This window comes from Takifugu rubripes, chromosome 11 (genome assembly GCF_901000725.2).
Source record: "Takifugu rubripes chromosome 11, fTakRub1.2, whole genome shotgun sequence".
NCBI lineage: Eukaryota > Metazoa > Chordata > Actinopteri > Tetraodontiformes > Tetraodontidae > Takifugu > Takifugu rubripes.
In genome coordinates, this window is record NC_042295.1 from 5,392,282 (window position 1) to 5,416,272 (window position 23,991).

General features: G+C 43.0%; 1 protein-coding gene across 3 annotated transcripts in view; it reads right to left on the reverse strand.

Moving 5' to 3' along the window:
- Positions 1-225: 225 nt before the first annotated feature.
- si (sucrase-isomaltase) overlaps positions 226-23,991 on the reverse strand; it is a 45,220-nt gene continuing 21,454 nt past the window's right edge. For all 3 annotated transcript variants that reach the window (XM_029843854.1, XM_011619599.2, XM_029843855.1), the window contains exons 18-48: positions 18,148-18,302; positions 17,023-17,107; positions 14,263-14,319; positions 13,149-13,273; positions 12,990-13,078; positions 12,841-12,890; positions 12,474-12,656; positions 11,309-11,458; positions 11,015-11,221; positions 10,792-10,946; positions 10,246-10,414; positions 9,347-9,443; positions 8,701-8,813; positions 8,288-8,413; positions 7,579-7,707; positions 7,370-7,486; positions 7,232-7,294; positions 7,057-7,173; positions 6,876-6,966; positions 6,482-6,620; positions 6,217-6,350; positions 6,105-6,139; positions 5,008-5,124; positions 3,953-4,101; positions 3,603-3,687; positions 3,463-3,519; positions 3,247-3,371; positions 2,971-3,059; positions 2,289-2,338; positions 1,426-1,593; positions 226-490 (exon numbers count right to left, since the gene is read on the reverse strand). In XM_029843854.1, coding sequence (XP_029699714.1) covers positions 419-490; positions 1,426-1,593; positions 2,289-2,338; positions 2,971-3,059; positions 3,247-3,371; positions 3,463-3,519; positions 3,603-3,687; positions 3,953-4,101; positions 5,008-5,124; positions 6,105-6,139; positions 6,217-6,350; positions 6,482-6,620; positions 6,876-6,966; positions 7,057-7,173; positions 7,232-7,294; positions 7,370-7,486; positions 7,579-7,707; positions 8,288-8,413; positions 8,701-8,813; positions 9,347-9,443; positions 10,246-10,414; positions 10,792-10,946; positions 11,015-11,221; positions 11,309-11,458; positions 12,474-12,656; positions 12,841-12,890; positions 12,990-13,078; positions 13,149-13,273; positions 14,263-14,319; positions 17,023-17,107; positions 18,148-18,302 — 3,498 coding nt within the window. In that variant the 3' untranslated portion in view covers positions 226-418. The remainder of the gene's footprint in view (positions 491-1,425; positions 1,594-2,288; positions 2,339-2,970; positions 3,060-3,246; positions 3,372-3,462; positions 3,520-3,602; positions 3,688-3,952; positions 4,102-5,007; positions 5,125-6,104; positions 6,140-6,216; positions 6,351-6,481; positions 6,621-6,875; positions 6,967-7,056; positions 7,174-7,231; positions 7,295-7,369; positions 7,487-7,578; positions 7,708-8,287; positions 8,414-8,700; positions 8,814-9,346; positions 9,444-10,245; positions 10,415-10,791; positions 10,947-11,014; positions 11,222-11,308; positions 11,459-12,473; positions 12,657-12,840; positions 12,891-12,989; positions 13,079-13,148; positions 13,274-14,262; positions 14,320-17,022; positions 17,108-18,147; positions 18,303-23,991) is intronic.

The window sequence follows — 23,991 nt, forward strand, 5'->3', positions numbered from 1 at the left end:
ACCAGTCCTCAGGTGTACCATAAGGTAAAACATGAGACTGGTACAGCTGACGACTGGTATACCATAAGGTTGTGGGTCTCATGAGGGGGTCAAGAGGCTTTCCTCCAGTTTCCTCCAACACTCCAAAAACACAAACACCAGAGACTCTCTCTCTTTCTGTCCGTGTGTAAGTGCCACTCTCTCTCTGACACACACACAAACACACACACACACACACACACAGAGTCCATTCTTGGGTATTTATTGAAATGAATGATTGGATAAAGTGGTTGAGCAGTCAGTACTCGAATAGGTTACAGAAACATAGCGAAAAGTCCTGCCATGAACTGTCAATCATCATTAGATCTATTTTACACGATCATTCCATCTCAAAAACAAATTTAATTTTTCATGAACTCCTCATTAGAAGCGTTTTCAATCAGATCCTCCATGTCACACTGAAAGGTTGAGACATGCTAGCTGACAGGCTTGTGGCGTCGATAATCAGCTCCTGCACACACACAAAAGAAGACAATGACTATGGTGTCAACTAAAATGTCAGCAATTATGCCATCTATGATGTCATCTATGATGTCATTAATGATGTCAGCTACCAGATGCCATCTTTGATGTCATCATTGACATCAGTTATGATGCCATCTATGATATTATCAATGATGTCAGCTAAAATGTCACCTATGATGCCATCTTTGATGTTGGCTATGTCATTAATAATGTCAGCTGTGATGTCAGCTATCATGCCATCTTTGATGTCATCAAAGATGGGGTCAAGCATCAGTAGATGCAGATTACTATCTATTTATTAAATATTCAAGAGATGGAAGGGTGGATGGATTGAAAGTTAGATGCCTCATTCTGAAAAACTTGTTTTGAGTTATTATGGCATTGTTTTCTCTCACTCTCTCTCCTTCCTCTCTGGCCATCTCTCATTCATTTTAAGCATGTTCTTCACCTCTCTGCTCTTCTCTCCATCTGTTTGCTGTGATGTGTACCCCTTTCTCTGCCCTTTTTGCTCTTCTTTCTGAGACAGTCTCTTGTTTTGTTGACACTTTCTCTGTGTCATGGTGACACTCTACTCTTTATACCACTCTTCATCAATATAAATCACAGCTGTGTGGATGTTCTCACATCTGATTATTCTGCAGTTGTTAGCATTTCTGTGCTGCCAGTAAAAATGTTACACACAGTAGGAACACTCAGATGCATATTTGATAATTAACAGAAGGAGAAAACTGTAAGGAAAACTGTAGGAAAACTGTGTGTGTCTATGCTTTAGAATCACTCATTAAAGCCACATGACACTAACTAGTGGACAAACTTAGTAACTAGCTGAAGATCCCAGTACCAGGGTGAAGTTGGGATGTTGGGTAGCAAATAGGCTGTAAAAAGTTCTGAATACTGAAACTCTATCTGATCTCTCCTAACCTGTGTGTCCATGTTGTGTTCAGGGGTCAGAGTCCATTCCCCATTATCTGAAATCAGACTTGCTGATATGATCTTTGTGGTTCCCGCACCCCAAAGTTTCAACACTCCCAGGAAGGGCTGGTCTGTCACGTGCAGACCGTTGACCAGGACCTGACTGGACAGCATGTTCTGAAAGGAAACACACTTCCAATGAAAGAGTGACACAAAAAGCAGATGACAGAAACAAAAACTCATGAAAATACGATCTTTTAGACCTCTGTTAAAAATATAACACACACACTTGTGTGCATTCAGATATCCATCCAAAGTGGCATACCATCGGCTAATCTTCCAGGCAGTATTGGTCTTATTGCCCAACTTATCCTTATATTCTCACATCTGGCTACACATGCACATGCACACGCACACACCCACACACACAAACACAAACACATTATGCTCTTGCTCTCTGGCTGTCTGAAAGTCTCCCTGTTTTATCACTCTGTGAAATTGCTTTGGAATGAGTCTGAGGACAGCCACAGATGTCTGGCCACAGAGTGTGAGTGTGTGTCTTTGTGCGAGTGTGTACATGTGTCTGTACATGTGTGTGGGCATGTGTGCACATGTGTGCCTGAGTGTTGGACAGTGTGATGCGGGATTAGGCTGCTGCAGCTCTGATGGAGGCAGCTGACAAAGACTGATGATCAGTCATCAATCTTAAGGACAAATGTCAAAAGTGGTGTAAAGTTGCTCAACAGTCAGCAGCGAAGATTCAGACAAGAACTCTGTGCGAATGGCTTCCACCAGTTTGTGTGTGTTTCGGAGCTCCTGCTGTCACTGACAACAAACATGATGGTGTAACGTGGAGCTGCCCTCTAACTCACCGACTCTGCTGTGAAGGAAGTCAGCAGGTATCGTCCCCTGTCAACGTTGTCTGAAGCGAAAAAAATGTAGTACAGTTAAAGTTAAAGAAGTTAAAGAGCCTTCTACACTGGAGAGACAGAAGCAAAGACAGGAAGTGGAAGACATCAATAAAAATAGCAGTTTATGAGGAGGGTTGAATTAACCATCCAGTCTAACAGTGTCAGTGACTGGTTCAGAGGTCAAAACTAGAAATAAAATTGAGTATTGGTACCCTATAATAGGGAGCAGGTTAATCCTCTATGCCCCAGGACAATCAGTACATGCATTATGTTTTTTGACATTTATTTCTGTGTATGGCAGCTCATGCCATCATGGTAATAATGTACTGATTAATAAGTGTGAACCCTCAAACAGGATAAATAATCTAGGTAGGCATAGGAGGAGAATACCTGTATGTGTAGGACGATAAAGAGCAGACAGACAAGTGATAAAAGAGGAGAGGTATCTGCAAGCAGTGACAGGCACTCCCCTCCCCTCTCATTCCTCATCCCCTCTCCATGTATGGAAATGTCAACAGTCACAGTAGTATCAAGTTCATCTCCCTCTAAACTGGATCATTCCAGTTTTTTGGTGAAATTTAGCTCTAAACATTCCCATTTGTTTCCTCTTTCCGGGTCTGAATTTCCAGATCCTTCTCCTTACCTACTCCCTCTCCATCATCCCAGAAGAGTGATCCTTGAGCAGTACCATTGTCACTTAGGGCAACGATCAGCCCTAAAGGATTCTTCCGACTAAAACAAAAGTGGAAAATAAAAATTGTGACAACAAACTGCTTCTGGTTCTACCCACTAAAGAAGACAAAACACTTCCTCTAGGAGCATTGCCCCCCTGGGACATCTAATAGACTCTGCCTCTGAAAATTATCATGAGAGATTCAGAACCTCACAACTGCAGCCTGGCTCCTCCGTCATTAGATACCTGAAGTGGGTGGTGTTCTCCGGTTTCTGCCAGGGTAGGATGTATCCACCGCGGACATGAAGGTTGATATGGTGCAAAGGTGTAGGCATGATAAGGTTTTGGCGGCGGACTCCAATCTCTCTGGTCTGACAGCACCAAGAATAACTTTAAATTCTTCTTATTCCTGATAAGCTGAATAGCTTAGTGTTTATTTCCAGGTGTGGTGGCTCTACTCACCGTGTGGAAGTCGTACCAGCGAGCATCAGGAATGTAACCCTCCACATTTACGACTCCCTGCAGATCACAAAATCTCATCAATGATCAAACTGAAACTATCTGATGTTAGGTTGTCAGGAGGTCAGAGGTCATGGTCATACCTTGTCGAGGGCGGGTGTGATCAGCATGGCAGGTCCCCAGAGGAACTGTTTGTGGATATTCCAGGTGTTTGTATCCTGGACAAACCTGGACCAGCACAGATTTCCAATGAGAAAGATGGAGGAAACACTGTGCTCTCTCCTCACAACCATATCTCAAAACGTCCTTATCCGTATACATGTTTGCTCAGACATTACAGTAAGATGTGGCCAATGGCCTTCGGCTCCAGGTTTGGACCAACATGAGCAAAATGCATTTTTCAATTTTCTTTCTTTCTGTAATGTTTTGAAGGCAACAGGATTGTTTTTGTTCCAACACTCTAAATGGAAGCATATCATTTTATCCTACTTACTCATGCAACATGGGTCTGATGACAGTGCTTCCTTTGGTGTGAGCTTCAAACATCAGTGTGTACAAATACGGCAGGAGAGAGTATCGGATGTTCAGGACATCCCGGGAATAATTGGCAAACTGGGCATCCCAGGCAACAGGGTCTTGTCTCTGTTAGACAATATCAATAATTAAAGGCCAAGCAACATGAATATAAAATATGGGAGACGCAAGGGTCCAGAAATGGTTCTGTGTCCCTCTTGTGGAAGGAAGGGACCTCTGTTGATCACTGTGGATTATTCCTGGCATCAGACATCTGACACATTTCATAATTTAACCTTTAGAAATGTTTCATTACACAGATGTTCTCTTCTGAATAGTTATTTACAATGAAACCTATATTATATAGGAGGTAAGCAACCTGGACAATAAAGAAATAAAGCAAGTGTGGGGATTCTGTCCATCTTCATCATTGGGTCTTAGGCCTGTGCCTACCTCTAACCCCAGCCCTGTGTAAGGATTCATACATATATCACACAGAAATGTTTGTGTACAATAAAGAATTTATGAAACTGAAGGTATGCAGCGACACTACAGATTTCTTATTTTCAGCTAAATCTTGAAACAAAATGTCACCAAGAAAAGACTAGATTTATGGAGTGGATGTGAAGCATGCCCCAGATCATCCTGAATTTCAATTATATTGCTGCTGCATGCTGTTAAAACACACACACACACACACACACACACACACACACACACACACACACACACACACACACACACACACACACACACACAAACACAAACACAGTTTGTCTGGTGGGATCAATCTCCAGACGGGCATTATTGGATTTCTCAGATGTGTTTCAACACTCTGAAAGGTCGCCGTCTGAATGAATACCACTGACACCGCACCACCAAACAGGTTTACATTTCGTCAAATACAGATTAGACAAATGGCAGAAGAAAGTTTTCTTTGTTAACAAAGGAAATCAAATATTCAGAGTCATGTGCAGCTGCGGTTGGATCCACATAATTTCTGCTTCTTTGGTTCTCCTGGTTCTTCTCACTTACCCGGAATCCCTTGCCATTGTGGTTGCGTGAGTAAGGGTAAAATGCACCCAGGTGCATCCAGCGAAGACACATTTCATACTCGGCATCATTGAAGAAGCCACAGATATCAGCCCCAGTCTGTGGAGGAGAGTGTTAAGATATGCTGAATGTTCATGAGAGAAGCTCTTGGTTTGTGACTGGTGGCAGGACACGCCCTCAATACACTTGACTGTTGGGAGATGCCTGAGTATGTAAAAGCTCAGCTCCAGAGGAACAAGCGCTTTACCCCGAGTGTAAACACTCATCTCTCCGGACTATAGAGCGCATAATCTAATTTTAGAAAGAAAATCAATTATACAAGCCGCATCTGTCTATAAGCCACATTGGAAGAACTCAGAAGCAGACTGTAGAAAGCTCCACTTTACACTGAACAAAAGACACGTCAACGAAGGGAGGTCTTCAATCACACACATAACCTGGCTTATGGTATGCAGGTGCAAACAGTAATTAAAACAGTAATTAAATACATCAACAACCAGAACTCAATAACAAGAACACTAACATTGAAAGTTGCAAAAGATAACATTTACAACGAACAAAAACAGGGTTAACACCAACCTGAACCCACACACACTGCCACAAAGTATGCTGGGAAATTCCCACACTGACCCTCCCCAACACGCTACACTAGCTTTGCTTTTCTTTTCAAACAATGCCTGTGACGCGGCAGTAACACAGCAGCAATACGGCAGTAACAATAACAGGGCTGGTTAAAAAAACATACCGGTAAAATTTCTTCTTGCATTTTCCATGATGAGGGTCTGTTTATGCTAATTTTATTCATACACAAAGCCGAGTTGCACTAAACTTGCGTCTTCCTCGACACATATATTCCACCTGTCTTCCTCTTACCTTTTCTGCTCGAGCCACCCCTAGCGGCCGATAGAAACATTACACAAATAAGCCGCACCGTAGAACAAGCCGCAGTGTTTAAAGTGTAGGAAAAAAGTAGCGGCTTATAGTCCGGAAATTAGGGTACTGTCGCTTGGGCAGCAGTAATCTACTTAGAGGGGAGAAGATTATGTCCTGTCAACATGAAATGGGATAAGGACACTTACATAAGAGATACCAAACAGGCTGAACTCCATCATGCCTGTACAAGAAAAAGTAAATAGTCCAATTAGCATAAATCACAGTGCAGGCCCTCTCCACAGATCCCTTCCCATATACCTATTATAGATTTGTATAACTGGTCCCAGCCTGCAGTGTTGTCTCCCAGCCAATGTCCAGCCCATTTTCCACTGGATGGGAAGGTGGACCTGGTCACCACAATGCCTCTCTTGCCTGTCACGTTCAGCATAGCACTGCAGGAGAACAGGACGTAATGTCAGTGTTCTACTTCATAAAGCTGAGAGAATTTAGTCATTGGAGAGATGGAGTGTTCCCTCTGATATCCTCAGCTCCTGATCAGGTAACATGGAGGTAACAGACTCACTCATAGGTAGGCTGGGTCTGGGACCATCCGTACAGGCTGTGGACATCGTAGTGTCGCACTTTCTTCCCATCACTGAGTATCTGCTCACTGTTCATGCACAGTGTCTTGTGGTTTAGGCCAAGATATCTGCTTTCCAAAGCTAGAGGAGGAGTGCACACACAGATACGAGACAGAGAAGCAGACGATTTACGGAACTTACAGAAGAGAATCAAGTCAATGACAGGCAAGTGTATCTGACTGTATCTGAGTTCAGCTGGAGGATGTTTAGTCTAGATCTGGATGGTCATTTTAGTAGGAAAATGTCTCTCAGGCTTCATGAAAGACTTTTCGTGTGATTTCTAATGACTGAATGAAGCAAAAATGAACTGAATAAAGCAAAAAATGTGTGTTTCACCTGGCATGTAAGGAGGGTTTTCAAAAAGTGGATCACCAAGACATTTTTTTCCAACCGTACCAGAGACGAAAGTGACAGGTTCATTCATGTCCTACATAATCAAAGACAAAATATGGTATCAGACATGAACTCTCAGATAATCAGCACGAACAAAGTCCATTTCCCCAGTTTAGTTACTCACAATCCACAAGCCGTCAAACTTCATGATCTTGTCATAGAAGTCCTTGATTTCTTGAAACCACCACTTTGCTGTGGCAGGTCGCAGGAAGTCAGGGAAAGCAGTGTAAGATCTGTATAACTGTGAATGAACATGTTAGCAAATAGCTTTTACTTTCATGGAAAGATGAACTCTGCACCTCTATCTGGGTATCCCAGTCCAGTGAGTCATTCACAGTGACGTTTGGATAATCTGGCCACACCTGTCAAAATGAACTATATTACATAATTGCATTAATAATAACAAGTAACATTAACATCAATGCTGCCATTGTTACCTTTCCCCATACGATTTCATCACTGAGGTTTTTGGGCCACTTGATGAAAACGTCATCGGCCACTCCCCTGTCAAAGGCGGGGTAAGGGACCGTCTCATTGCCGGAGATCGCTGGATCCTGGAATCATTCACAGCCAGTAGGTCACGTGTTTAATGGTGTTTTTCTCTGTCTGCTGTAATGCTGCTGGATACCGCTGTGATGCAGATTACCAGAATAATAATAAATCTGCCGCCCTCATCCTGAATGCGCTCCACCAGTGCAGGCAACTTGGAGAATTCCGAATCAAGGACAAAGTTCAGTTGGCGGTCCATGTAGTCAATGTCAGCATACTGCACATCCTGCAGCACATGCAATTCAAATTCAATTGAAGAGGAGGGTGCTGAGTCCGTTCTCATCCTGGGTGGAACCCAAGCATCTCACAGATGATTTGACCATTTTACAGATGTATAATCTGATACTTTTTGACATTTGCAGTTTATGCAATATGTAGGAATTTAAACACATGATAAATGATAAAGGTGATGTCCTATGTTGGGTTCCATGTCTGGATTTGACTGATTGATGCTCTATTGTTGATCAATTTGAATGAGGTGTTTGAATGGAGTTTAGATTGAGAAGCAGATGTAACTACAGGACTACTTCAGAAATAGGAGCCACTGTCTTAAAAATGCATCAGGCAGAACAGAGATAACAAAAAGCTTCTTGGGCCATGACAATCCCAACAGAACATGTGGAGAGTTTAACTTCCCAACCCAACCAGCAGAGCAGGTTCACAGCTCCCTTCTCTGCTGGTCGCCTGAAGATCTGATGTGTTGTCAGCTCTGCTTGTCCTTCACATACTTTCATTTCTTTCATGATTTTCATTTCAGACTTTCATGTTCAGAATGTGATGGTTGGTGTCACTGTGCCAAAACCTACATAGGGGATACCAGCAGCCCTCATACTGTTGTACAGATCTTCTATTTCTGAGTCATTGGCATAACCATAGCGACAGAGCTGGAACCCCAGAGTCCAATAGGCAGGTAGTACGGGTCGTCCTATCAGCTGTTAAGAAGAAAAGCAATCAGGGAAGTCAAATGGGTTCAATACATAAAAAGTTGTTTTGCTGAAAATATCCACAGTGTTTATGTTTTGGTTTTATTTGTGTTAGTGCGTGTGTGTTTGGATAGATGCAACGAGAGAATGCAGTGAAGCGAGGAACTCCCAGCTGCCACAGTCCATAAACAGAGGCCCAGGGACAGACTCAAAAGCACACACATGCACATGCGCAGTCCCATCGCACGCAGACACACACACAGACACTTACACAGACACACAAAGACATGACTCACTTGTGTGTACTCCTGCACCACCATTTCTGGCGTAGGTCCCAGGACCATGTAGAAATCCAAGATGCCTCCGACTGTTCTGTAGGTTAACGCTGGAGTTGGCTGCAAAGTCACATCTGGACACAAATCAGACGTGTAGTTTATCCCTCTAAAATGTTAATGTTACAAAATTTAGTTTGGATGTTAGGCAAATTCACTCGCTGCATGTGACACATGAACATTTTAGCACCTGACGGCAAGGAAAATGTCGTCAGGCAGGAGGAAGTAAGATATGTCTCTCTGAAAGCTCTATATCTTGAAAAATGTACCATTTGCAGCTAACTGAGCTCCCTGTCAGCCGCACAAAGACATGAACAGACATAATTAGGGGCTTGTCTGTTTGTCTTGTATTGAGAAATGTATGGGTGCAGTTGAACGTGTGCAAGTTTGCACTCTCACCATTTATCTAGTTGTGCCTTTAGTTAGACTCAGACTACAAGTGCATGGAGGCAGGAAGGGTGTCAGATCACTGTACAAACTTTAAAAGTTGCTTCTTAGTTATTGCACACTGCCAATCAGGGAAATTCTTGTGTACATTTGAGGATGTTACGAAAGTAAGTCGTGCAGATGAGTAATTCCAACGAAGGTAATAAAGGTGTGATAGTCTTACCCATGGCATTACTGTTCAGCAGCAGGACGCCGTGAGCATCGGCTGTTTTCTCCAGACCCATATAAAAGGGATGCATTCCATAGGAATTGGTTTTGTACTGTCAAGCAAATAGAGACATAAAGGTTTTCTGGAAAACTGGCATGGGGGGGGGGGGGGGTCATTTGCTTTAATCCAAGGTAGTTTTCTTTGTCAATTGCACTGTTTTGTCTTCTCTTCTGAAACCGTTTTGGAGATCTGATGACTCACCACCATGTGAGCCAGCAGACAAAGGGGAGATACACCAACTGAAACTAGGTGAACGATCCTACCAATGCTCCTTCCAACGACTCTCAGGTGACCACCCAGATCATTAGCATGCTAATGGTCGACAAGGGCTATATTTTCAAGCTCTGTCCCCAGTGAGTTTAGAACTGAAGAAGCCTTCTAGATAGAAGGTGAAATGTCTTAAAGAGAGAAGAAAAAAACAGTCCAAAAATCTACCTTGGAAAACTATGACCTGGATGATTGAGAATCTACACAGACATTTGGTTAATGTGTCATGCATATTTTTGTATCTGGATGCCTCTTTTAAAATTCTGTAAAGTGTACCAGCTAGAAGAATGATCAATGAAGTTCCTTCTGATGGCCTGTGTTTCTTCCTCTAATTATTTTTCTCTCTGCAGGGTTCAGTATCATCCATTAGAAGCCTGAGGAGCTGTGACAGCTCTGCAATTAGGCTCTACGATGCCAACCCAGGCTGGTGCCTTCTGGCCCTGACACGAGTAACAGAACCATGGAGAGTTGCACGACCTCTAACTGACAATAAAAGAATTGTGAAAATGCTTTGAAATGAGCATTTGTGCTGCAGACCCATGTGATGCCTAGTGGTGTGTTTTGGTGGGTACGTTGCAGACTCTTACACCCGGTGGTTGGTCCTTGGTGAACATTCCCCAGGTGTGATAGTTGAGGTCGTGTTTGTAGGTGGGATGTTCTGTCTCACCGAAGCCATAGATAAAGTGTGACGGCAGACGAGTGGACACTTGAATAAACATTTCTGAGAAGGTAAATCCTGGCACAGATGAGTCCCAGCTGAAAAACCAACAGTAAATCAATTAAAGTTAGAGTCTGCTCATAAATGATGCAACTCCCATCATCTTTTTAACATTTTTATCAATTGCTCACTTGATAATAAATAACACTAAAAAGGGACAATCGCATCAGTTACTGGAGAAACGAAGAACAGTGAACACCTAATATTGAAGAAATCAAAGCAGTTGATTGTTTTAGGGTGTTTGGGATAACAAGAAGTTCATGATGAGGTCAACTTCTGTAAAAATGTCAATTTAATCAGAAAACTGTCAGCACTAAACATTAATAAACGAGATGAACATTTAACAGCTGTTTTACTCCTTGTTTTAGGTAGTGAACCACATCATGAATGCTCATCTCCTTCGTGACCTACTCACATCGCGATTCCCGTGCTTTTCCTTGTGACCTTGATCCCAAAAGGCATCTGCGTAATAGCAACCTTATAGAGCCTCTTGCTCTCATCAGTCTCTGAGGTCCCGGGTAGTGACAGCGGCACTGGAACCTCATAACGATCTGTAGCAGGATCCACGATCTACATGTGGAGTAAATGTTTTAGCCAAGAGAAAATGGGTGCAAAGAAGACTCCGCAAGGGCACATACCTTGAACTGCAGCATGTGACTGGTGTGGTATTGGATGCTGACACGCAACGTGTCGATATCTGGGGAGTTCGGGCGACCACTGCTCCGATACTTTTTATTCCGTACGATGTCAGCTGTCATGCCACTGGAGGTTTCGTTGAATGCTGTAACACTGTAGCCATAATCATCGGGGTAGAAGCACCAGGGAGCCTTTTCAATGCTGCTGGGCTGAAACAGGAGCCAACCAATCAGAAAGTTACTACTCTCCATCTGTTCCAGCAGTCAGAAAAACTAAAAGTGCCTGTGGGGCCTGACCTTCCAGATGCAGCCTCTGGACTTGCACTTGGTTTCATCTCCATTGTCCTCAGGATGGCAATCAAAGCGTTGATAATCCTCTAGTCCCTGGTCCCACTTGACCAGGTAGCTTTCTCCGAGGGTTAGGGAAAGTCCTTGCAGGAACAGAATCTAGACCGGAAAGAGGGAGGATGAAGCTTAATTCTCGGGGTCTTTCCTGACTCAACGCATCCTCAACATTGTCTTAATTCTGCACAGCTGCTATTGGCCTGAGCATCTGTCAGAAACTCAACTTTAAGTCATCATCTGTTTTCACAGCGAGACTTGGGACGCTCCATTCGCTTTCATAACTGCAGTCACCACACACGACCACTTGCTCCTGAGATAAATCATCAGCAAGTGATAGCAGTGTCTGACAGTGTTGACAGTCCACTGAGTATGGGTCTGAAGCTTCCACCAGGCCACAAATGATTTTATATAACGCGCACAGAAAGAAAGGGTAGCTTGTGTACCTGTAGTAAATTGAATGTAAGATGCCTGATTTCGATGAATCTACAAGTCACCCAGAAATCAAAACAATGCAAATCACCCAGGCTGACTACAGCTAAGCTAAGATCTGAGAAGAAAAAGCAGGAGCATGAATTCTTCTTCTCTGTATGGACATGCTGCAGAACCAAAGGCTGAGAAATGGCCAAATAGGAACTTTTACCCTCCACATCCTGGAAATCACTTCAGGCCATACTTAGAGGAACTTTGGTATGCACGGTAACATTTGCAGTCATATTGAATTGAATCCCAATAGAATTCATCTGTGCTGAAGAAGGGCACCAGCGTGGCCTGTTTTCCACAGCAAACAGTTTTCCACCGTTGATAACAGTAAATTTATTGTGATGTGTTCATTTGGATACATGTTTAGCTCTCATCTCAGCTGGAACATATCCACATTCCCAGTTTCAGAGAATTCTTCAGACTTCGTCTGTTTTAGTCCTCTAAATAGTCACGATACGCTGGGTCGAGACCACCTCTGCTAGAACTCAAAGTAACTTTCTGGTCTCTAAAGACTAAAACTCTGATATCTGCCAAATCCTTTAAAGCTTTTTCAATTCTTGACTTTTCTGTCATTTCAAATTGTCTTGCACAGAAAGATTTGTGCTATCAGGATGAGTGTTTTTTGATGTTTTAGTACCTTTTTCTCAGCATCGTACTGCATGGTGTGTGGCAAGGAGGTGGTAGGACTTCCTTCTCCACTGATTAAAGAGACTGCAGAGGAGTTGGGGGGGTACGAGACCCCAAGGATGGTTATATTCTCAAACGTCAGGTTGTTTGGGTCCTTGTAGCCTGCACGGGTCACCTGCATTTTCAGCTGGCCCTATAAAAATGGTTGCAGATTTCCTGAGATTCATGACTCCAGCACACCCCTGCTCCATTAGTCAGACCCCCCCCCCCCTCCAAGCTCCCTAGCCAGCGGTGCTTCAGCAGATTCAGTTCCACACAGGGTAGGGACTGAACCGGATGGTAAATATGAATTTGTGAGCGAGAAAAAGGAAACATACTGAGCTGACTGAGAACAGGTAGTGGATGTGTTTGCCTGTTTCAACGGTTTCTGTACGAGACACAAAAAATACAATATAGTTCAACAATCTGAAGGGACAAATATAAATCATTCAGATGAACAGAACATGAACAATCTCGGGGAGTACACCTCTAGAGTCTCCATCATCCCAGAACAACTCTCCTGCTGCCTGCTTGTTGTCGTCCAGGGCAACTAACAATCCCATGGGGTTACGCCGGCTGCAGACAGTTTCAGGGAATGTCAGTTTTGACCATACATTTGTGAGTGTTCATGTGTGGATGCACATACCTGTGTGTTGTGGTGACATCAGGTTCCTGTGTTGGGAGGATGGCCCCACCTCGAACGTGTAAACCGAGCTTGTCGGCTGGCAGATGCATGGTGACATGCATTCTGCGCTCGGCCAGTTGTTCCATCTGATGGGCAGGACCATTATAGAATTAACTTATTGTGAGTCCATCTAACATCGGCTGTGTTGGGAATGTTGACAATATGATTTTCTAGAGGGTGGAGCTAAGATGCAGCTGCATCTTAACTCATGTTACCTCCTGACCACAAACTCCACCAGACGTGTTGACCTTCATTTGATATTCAGACCCATCATCTCAGTTATAGCACACCAGAGGAGCAGTTCCCAATTCTTACTCCATCTCTCCTCACTTTCTTTTTAGCCATTTTTGCATCCTGTTACTCTCCCTCCCCTGGTGCTCTATTTTGTAAATCCCATACTGTTCCCATGGAGGTGGTGTGTGTCCGTGTGTGCCTACAGTCCACATTTTCAATGGTTAAAATGTGTGTGTGCTGGACTACAAGAAATTTCCAATTTTATCCCCTTTAACCCTTTTTTTCCCTCTTCTTTTCCCTGCTGTCCTAGCTCAACATCTCCACAGTGTTTTCCTGCTTGTCTTCTCACACACTCCCTCCTGTCTATCTGATATTCGTTTGAGCATTACATCACACACGCTCCAGGTTTGGACCCAGATAATCAGAGCAGAGTGACTGGGATGAGGCCAGCAGTGACACAGTCCATCTAATCTCTCATCTGATCGGTGGTGCTTTGCATTGCCTCTCAGACATTTAATGAACAGGAACTCAGCACCTCTTTTATCTCCACTCTCTGTCTTCTGTTTCACTGCATCTTTGCCCTGTCTCTTGATCACTTGACTTTCATGTGACTACACCCCCCCCCCCCCCCCCCCCCCCCCACCAAGCTACACCCGTACCTGACACAATAAGATTAGAGCAGTTTATCCTGTTTCCTGCTCTCAGTTTGTGGAATCTACATTTTTGTCAGGAAACATCCTGTTCTGTCTACTCTTTGAATGTTTTATGTTGAAGCTGCTTCCTCATTTCTCAAATGAGTATTGACTACAAGAGTTGTTTCTGCAGGGGAACGGAAGCTTACTGTTTCATAGTTGTACCACACAGCATCTGGGATGTACGCCTTCACAGTGTCCACACCCTGCAGTAAATAACAACACAGTTTTCAGCAACTGGCATCTCAGCAGACATATGAAGTGCTCAATGGGTCTCTGATATGTGCTGATGTCATTTGCTGCTCTTTAAATCAAGAAAGAAAATGACTTGAAATTATAAATCAGAACAATCCCACACTCCCACCCAGAAGGTCCTTATTGAAAGTACCTCTCATATGATCTAAAGTTGGAACAAAGCTGGGCTGACATTTCTGACTGCAGCAGATGTTGGACAACAGCAGCTAGTGGTGAATGATATGTGACACACTTTGATGGCTGCAGGTGCTGGACAGATGGGTGAAATCGACAGAAGAGTGTCTTTGATCACAGCAGAAGAGGCAAAAGAGACAACAGTTCTGTACAGAGAAGACCTCCTCATCTGTCCACCATCAGCAGTCATCCTGCCTGATCTCCAATGATTTTCACCTCACATGCTAAAAGCTATATGTTAGCTTCACACAATGCCAAGCATCAGGTGACCTGAGCAGACTTCCATGTCAAGAAACATGGAAGGTCTGTGCTTAAATACAAATGGTACAATTAAAAAGCTACAACTCATATTAAGGTCATACGAAGAATGCCGGAATGCATGGCAACGTGCACGTGACGCTGGGATGATGTAGCAGCCAAATTAAGCAGCTTCATGTTCTTTGGCTCTTTTTTCATTTTCTGGTGCCTGATAGGCCAACTGACAAATGTAGAAGTTGATGATGTTGCATAGCTTTTATTGAGCATGACCCATAGAGGGTGATAGCTCAGTTAGCTAAGGTCCCATTTGATCTAGTGAGCTAACCAGTCAGCCCTCAGCTACCATGTAATTATTAGATGATAGCTGAGGGTGTGAATGACAGCATCTGATTAAGTGAATGCAAATGAGAAGATTTGATGGAAGGATGAGCTAAAAAGGAACAGAGTAAAGACAAGAGGAGGGTAAGTAGAGGCATGAATGAAGACCAGGGAGCAGAAGAGCTCCAGTTTATCACAGAGATCAAGGTTAAAGCATCAACTGATCTGAGGGAGAGAGAGCTTCATTAGAGGAGAGGGAGCAGCTCGGAGATGGAGGGAGCAGCAGAGAAAGATGGACAGAAATGACAAGAATGGAACAGGAAAGTGATGAGAGGGTGTGAAGGGCAAGTTGAAGATCAATCTCACTCCCAGTGTAACCTGATGCTGCATCTGGCCCCCTCAAACCAGGGAAGCAAGGCATCACGTAAACCTGCCATCAAAAGAAACTTTAGCTGGAAAAAGCCAGATTTCACCACAAAGCTGATCTATGTTAAAATCACCCAGATTAGGTACCACGCACTTTCCATATGAGTCAATGGGAACTCAGGTCCAGCTGGAAGCTTTCAAAGGTGCAACAAAGTACCATGGCCTTAGTTTTATTCTCCCAAAAAGGTGTGAGGCCCAACAGGTATTGCTGTTGTTATCCCCCTTTAGCAAACTGCTCAAGGAAGAGGACACTAGAAATGATGGTGGCCAGTCCCAACGCTCTTTACAAAGGTTAGGATGTCAGTCGTTGGGTTTCTAAGAGATAAGAAGGACTCAGATGGATAAAATTAGCTGTCATTGAGGGCAACCACAGGGACATAATATATTTGCTCTAATAGTGGCTTTTTTCCCACAAAAAAGTGGAGCAGCGTCCCTTGGGGAAGAACTGAGGATGTATGACAATTATCAGCAATCATGTCATACAGGATGTTTCTCCTCTGATAGCTGTGCCAACACACTTTGAGACATTCAAAGCAACTTGGAGCTGATCTTTTTTCCATTCATGCTTAGCTCTCTTCATGGGAAGAACCAGTTGATTCATTTAACCACATTTTTGAATTGGGAGACATGGACTTATTAGAATGAGGTTAGTTCAACTGTGTTGACATGAACAGAGGGCATCCTAAATTCCAGGATAATGTTAAAAGATTGAGCAGCAGTGGTGGAGTTAATTACATGGCTGACATGAGCTTCACATATATCAGTAACAGAGTGTATAAAGGATGGAGGTGGTGGGTAACACCTGCAGTGTTGATGATTGACTGACTGTTGAAAAGGTTGAAAATGAACCTGAACCTTTTGACCATCTTCTCAACACTCATGCTAGTGTTGCAGCAGTTAACTTCAAGCTAGTTTTGGGTCAAACAGGAAATGAATGCTGCTATAATAAAATAACAAACCTTTTCTTTGCCTGTGAGACAAATTTCTAATTAAAAAATGATTGTTTTGGTTCAAGAAGAAATCATCATAATTATTTTTCCAACCCTGATGACAGCTCGTATCAGAAACTTTTCACACTGCCAGAAGTTACTTTATCCACAACCATGAATCCAATTTGCTTTCCACTATTACATGAGTCACGAGAGGCTCTGCTAAAATTACTTATTAATCAGGCCACTTTTTTGATTGTGATTTCTGCATATGCACCAGTGCAGATGTGCACATTTACATTTACACACTGCAATGTACATGTAAGTGCTCGCACACTTCTATCTATACTTCTAATCTGCTGGTAATGAGGTCAGTGCTCTCATTAGAGTTGAGAGAAGGAGAAAGGGATTGAAAGAAAGATGAAGGAGGGATGAGCGGAGGGGTGGAAACAAAGAAACTCCCATGTCAAGTTGTCCCACTGGAGGTGAGGGTACAATGCTGTCATAGACTGGCGTCTGAAGAGGGAAGGTGTTTGTGTTTTAGCTGACCGGGTCCAGAACAGGTGTGATCAGCAGGTGTTTTCCCCACAAGAACTGGCGGTCGGTGCTCCAGGTGTTGCTGTCAGAGTAGAACCTACAGGGGCACAGAGACACAGGTTAGCCGTCACTCTTCATCATGTTACATCATCGAGAGGATGGAGGTCAACCAGAGCTCTACCTTTCAAACACGCATGTGCGCGCGCGCGCGTTTGTGTGTGTGTGTGTCTGTGTGTGTTAGGGTTGTGCGTTGTCCAACTTTAGCCAGTCACATTGTGTTTCTGAATCTTCGAGGCTTCTAATTTCAAATTCCTGCACCAATGACTGCATCTTCAGATGTGTGAAGCTTCTGCTGACAAACTTATCAATGTCGAGATAATTTTGAATTAATAATAAAACAGATAATTATTTTTTTTAAAAACAGATAATTATAATCTGGAATAGGTAAATACTGATTTCAACAATTAATTAACTTAATAACAGCACATTTATTCTCCAACAGTTGTTGAAAGAAAAAATAAAAGGCAGTATGTTGCAAAGAGGAACAAAAGGAAATTCCACATGGGGAATACTGAAGGTGGAGCACTTCAGGCTCAACTGGACTCTCCCATTATGGGAGAAAATTGGTGGTCGCCTGAGTAGAAATTTTCTTTTAGAAAGTTACCAAACAATAACATCATCTCTGCTCAAAATGTACTTCCATATACCGTATTTTCGCAACCATAAGGCGCACCGTATTAAAAGGTGCAGTCTCAGTTAAGGGTGCTATTTCTGTATTTAACACATACATAAGGTGCACCGGATTATAGGGCGCATGCATGGTAAAACATACCGGTACGCTAGCTTAAAACATGCATGCTAGCGTGCATTTAGTAATGTACTCATGTACATCATCTTCTGTATCCAAAACAAACAAAATGAATCCGAAATGGCTTTTGCGAAAGCCGAAAAGCATTTAAAGATTTTGGAACTCGATGCACACATAAGGTGTGCCGCATTATAAGGTGACCCGTCCACTTTGGAGAAAATGTAAGACTTTTAAGTGCGCCTTATGGTTGCAGAAATACGGTACATTGTTTCAAAGGTATGTGTTTTAATCACAAAACTACAGTTTGACAGGTGCAAAGAAGAACATACTCATGCATGACTGGCCGAACCACAGTGTCTCCTGTGGTGTGGGCTTTGTAGAAGAGCGTGTACAGGTAAGGCAGAAGTGTGTAACGGATCCTCAGGTAATACTTGGAGCTTGCCACCAGCGGTGAGTTTGGGCCATAAAAAGCTGGATCCTGTGGCTGAAGCCAGAGAAGAAGAACCAGGTCTGTCATTGTTGATTAGAATGTTTTGGTCTGACTAATTTAATATAAAATGAAAGCTAACATAATGCTTGCCACATCATCGTAATTAAGCAGGACTTCAAATCAAACCAGTTCACAGAAATGTCATATTAGAGCTCAAAATTAACTAAATATGTTTGTTATTGTAAAGGTCTAAATAATGTTTGATTTTGGTTGATTATAAAATGTGCTACTTCGTAGTGTCAGTGTTCACAGTAATCAAACTGCTGATTGAAAATGTCATGTATTCTTTCTCTATCTATCTATCTATCTATCTATCTATCTATCTATCTATCTATCTATCTATCTATCTATCTATCTATCTATCTATCTATCTATCTATCTATCTATCTATCTATCTATCTATCTATCTCTATCTATCTATCTATCTATCTATCTATCTCTCTCTAAATATATAAATATCTGTGTGTGTGTGTGTGTGTGTGTGTGTGTGTGTGTGTACAGATAGTATGTGTGGAGTCGTAGTCAGTACATTGGTCTGCATCACCAACTGATGAGAACCATGATTGTTTGATGTAAAGGTCACATATTAACTGTGTTATTACTTGGAAGTCAACAACAGCAAAACTTTTCATCATAATCATCATCATCATCATCTCCACCACCACCACCATCCCTGTCTTCCCCACTGTCTCCCACTCCCCGCCTCAATTGTGTGCTGTTTTTGCAGCTCTGACGGGTGTGAAATGTCACCACGGTGGAGTTTGTGACAGCAGCAGTTGTCTCTGTCTGAGTCCGACTCTTCCTCCGTAACAGGAGCCAATGTCGGCTCAATATAAACGCTGATGCAGGAACTTCCTCCCACACTGCCGTGACATTTAATGCATGCTTGGTGACAACTGCTGTTCAATACTCATTAAATGCTGCCTCTTATTTTGGATTCATCAATATCAGATGTGTTTGCAGATGTTGTCTTGGTGACTTGGAGTTTCCACAAACCTGCAAGTGGCTCTGCTGCTGCCAGACTAAAGTTCTCTTATCTGCAGAGGTTGTTCTGGTGGGGGCCACCAATCATCCTCAGGACTTTGAAAGAAGCCAACGGGCTATCAATCATCAGGTTCAGACCACCACTACAGCCAACATCGACTGAACTGTCTGATTTAAATTAGCATGACTAACCCTAAGCTGCCATCTGAGATTTAACATTTTTCAACCATTCAGCAGCGAATCTGCTGCCGGTTCACACCCACAATCACAATTCCACTGCTCCCGAGATATCTCCATGGATACAGAGTGAGAGGCTTCTATTTTTAGTCCCCTGGAGTTCACAGTGTGATGGAATGAAGACTCCCTGTTGTGCTGCATACCACTATTCATGTGTTTGGTATGCATACCAAACACTATTCATGTGTTTGGTATGCAGCACTGTTCTTCTGAGCTCCTTCGGGCAGTGAACCCAACTGCCGGTAACGTATTGCGTCACTTCCTGCCTTCTCAATCGTTCGTTGGTTGCACTGTGCACGGTGTGTTGTATTCACATTACTTAAAATTGAACACTTGGTGTGTTGTATTCACTTTACTTAAAATTTGAACACTTGGGACATTCTAGTCACCTGATAACAACAGTGAGAAACAACTCATATTAAACAAATACATTGCTTCGCCGACTATTAGCATTAGCATGGCCTCACCATCTGTTTCACCCGGTGTCTTTGTCTGTTTAGCGTGTGAAATGTTTAGTGACTCCTCTGCCTCCTTTAGTGAAGGGAATAGGTGCAGGAAGTATAGTTTATTTACGGCTATGGAGGTGAGACTTAGCGAGCTTGAGACGCGGTTCCGCAGCTTGGAGTTAGCTGGAGTTGCGTCAGGTAGACAGGAGAAGCTAACTGCTGCGGAGCCGCCTAGCGTAGCTACAGCTAGCGGTCCCCCGGCAGTAGCCGAGCAGCCGGCTAGCCAGGGCGGCTGGGTGACGGTTCGCAGGAAGCGTAGTCCAAACCAAAGGCCCACGGTGCACCACCAACCGCTTACCTTGGCTAACCATTTTTCCCCACTCAGCGACACACCAGCAGAGAGACTGACCCTGGTAATTGGCGACTCTGTTTTGCGCTACGTGAAGCCGACTCCAGCGACAACAGTTAAGTGCATTCCGGGGGCAAGGCGGGCGAAATAGAAGCCAATTTAAAGCTGCTGGCGAGACGTAAACGTAAATTTGGTAAAGTTATTATTCACGTCGCAGCAAACGACACCCGGCTTAGTCAGTCAGAGGTCAAAATTAACATAGAGTCGGTGTGCAGCTACGCAAAAACGATGGCGGACTCCGTAGCATTCTCTGGTCCCCTCTCCAATCTGGCCAGCGATTAAATGTTTAGTCGCATGTCGTCGCTTTGTCGCTGGTTGTCACGGTGGTGCCCTAAAAACCAGGTGGCCTTTATAGACAATTGGAGCACTTTTTGGGGAAAACCTGGTCTGATTAGGAGAGCCGGTGTCCATCCCACATGGGATGATACCTCTCTCATTTCTAGTAATTTGGCTAATTTTATTAGACCCAAAGTGACCTGACAATCCAGGGTCCAGACCAGGAAGCAGAGTTGTAGTCTTACACACCTCTCTGCTGCTTCCATAGAATCCTCATCCGCCAACAATAATATATTTAACACTATAGAGGTAGTCTCTGTTCCACGGTTAAAAGTTCACCAAGCACAGAGCAGGGGAGCGGTCAATCACCATAATCTTATTAAAATTAATACCAAAGCACAACTTGGAGAAACTAACATCACAATTAAATGTGGACTATTAAATATTAGATCGCTTTTGTGTAAATCCCTGTTGGTGCACGATCTGATAGCGGATCATCACATTGATTTATTTTGTCTTACTGAGACCTGGCTTCAGGAGGAGCAGTATGTTAGCTTAAATGAATCTACTCTTCCGACCCATCTTAATTATCATATTCCTCGTGTCACTGGTCGACGAGGGGGAGTGGCAGCAATCTATCACTCCAAGTTATTAGCTAATCCTAGACCAAAACATAGTTCCAGTTCATTTGAAAGCCTGACTCTTGGCATCACCCATCTGAACTGGAAGATAGAAAAGCCACTTTTGTTTGTAGTTGTATATCGGCCCCCTGCTAGACCACATTCAGAGTTCCTATCTGAGTTCTCTGATTTCTTATCTGACTTGGTCCTTAGAATGGACAAAGTCATTATCATTGGAGACTTTAATATCCATGTAGATGTTGTAAATGACAGCTTTAGAAATGGCTTCATTTCATTACTTGAGTCAGTTGGTTTCCTCCAGCAGATAAACCAACCAACTCATAGCTTCAACCACACCCTAGATCTAGTTCTGACTTATGGTGTTGAGGTAAAACATGTGTCAGTGTTCCCTCAGAACCCACTCCTGTCAGACCATTCTTTGATCACTTTCACATTTATGATTAAGGATTATTCTATGCTCAGAGCACAGTCTTACTATAGCAGATGTCTTTCAGATAATGCTGTAGCTAAATTTAAGGAAGTGATCCATGTGCTAATCCCAGGACCACCGTGTGTTTCCCCAGGGATAAATCATTATAATCTTAGCCCTGCTGAGGTTGACTCTATTGCTGATGCAGCGACCTCACTGAGACTCACGCTTGATTCTGTTGCCCCCCTGAAAAAGAAAATAGGAAATCAGAGGAGATTTGCCCCCTGGTATAATTCACATATCAGGACCCTCAAGCAGAAAGCGCGCAGACTAGAAAGGAAGTGGCATTCTTGTAAAATAGATAGCTATCATGTAGCCTGGAAAGACAGTCTATTAGTTTACAAAAATGCCCTCCATAAGGCTAGAACTGCTTATTTTTCTTCTTTAATTGAGGATAATAAGAACAACCCCAGGTTTCTTTTCAGCACTGTGGCCAAATTAACCAAGAGTCACAGTGTTTTAGATCCACATACCCCCTCTTCCCTTAGTGGTGAAGACTTCATGAGCTTCTTCACTGATAAAGTTCTAGCTATCAGAGAAAAAGCTAACCAGGCCATCCCAACAACTGGACCATCACCAGATGTGATGACTGTGGGAACATACAGGTTCTCCAACGAGCCCTTAAACTCCTTCAGCCCTATATATTTTTCTGAGTCATCACTAATTCAGAAATCCAAGACCACCACGTGACTTTTAGATCCCATCCCAACACACCTGTTGAAGGATTTTACCAGTGATAGGCAAAACTATCCTGGACCAGATCAATGGTTCTTTCGTTCTTTCGGTCCTACAAGGTGGCAGTGATTAAGCCGTTGCTTAAAAAAACCATCAATGGATCCCGATGTTTTAGCAAACTATAGGCCGATATCCAACCTTCCTTTTATCTCTAAAATTCTAGAGAAGGTTGTGGTGACTCAGTTACTGGAGCACCTGTAGAAAAACAGCCTGTTTGAGATGTTTCAGTCAGGCTTAAAGCTCATCCCAGTACAGAAACAGCACTTCTTAAAGTTACTCATGATCTTCTTATAGCTTCAGATCATGGACTGGTCTCTATGCTAGTTCTGCTGGACCTCAGTGCTGCTTTTGATACAGTTGATCACAGCATCCTGTTACAGAGACTGGAAAATGTGATTGGCATTAAAGGGACAGCACTAGACTGGTTTAGATCATATTTATCTGATAGATACCAGTTTGCTCATGTCCATGGCATTCCCTGTTCATACAGTAGGGTTAGCCATGGAGTTCCACAAGGTTCTGTACTTGGACCAATCCTTTTCACCTTGTACATGCTTCCCTTAGGGAACATTATTCGGCAGCATGGAATAAATTTTCATTGTTATGCTGATGACAACCAGCTTTATTTATCCATGAAACCAGAGGAGACAGAGAAGTTAGTGAAGCTTCAGACCTGTCTTAAAGACATAAAGTCCTGGATGTCTTCAAATTTCCTCCTCCTTAACTCAGGAAAAACTGAGGTCATGGTGTTTGGTCCTGAACTTCTTAGGGATAGATTAGATCACATGATCACTCTAGATGGTATCTCATTAACATCTAGTCTCTCTGTGAGGAATCTTGGAGTAACTTTAGATCAAAACCTCTCCTTCAACTCACACATTAAATGAATCTTTAGAAGTGCCTTTTTTTTACCTGAGGAACATCACAAGGATTAGAAAACTACTGACCCACCATGATGCTGAAAAATTAGTCCATGCACTTGTTACTTCCAGGCTGGACTACCGTATTGGCCCGAATATAAGACGGTGTTTTTTGCGTTGAAACAAGACTGAAAAAGTGGGGGTCGTCTTACATTCGCGGTCTAGACATTATAGCGTTGTGAATGGGTCACAACGCTAGATGGCGCCAGATATATTTAAAGCGAATGCTGAACTTAACGTCCCAGGCCAAAGCAAACCCCTGTCACGAAGAAGAAAAATAGCGGTAGCACGAAGAAGAAAAATAAAAAATAGCGGTAAGAAAGAAAAGAGAAGAAAATAAGAGAAGAGATAACAGAAAATAGAGAAATGTAGCGACAATCTCGAGAAAAGTGGGTCGAAGATATAATCATTTGTTTCAGATGTACTGTAATTATTTTCTGTATAAAAATGAAATTTGGTGCTCAAAAAGTCTTTTTTCAAACTTGAGTCTTGAAAAAGAGGGGGTCGTCTTATAATCAGGGTCGTCTTATATTCGGGCCAATACGGTATTGTAATTCTTTATTATC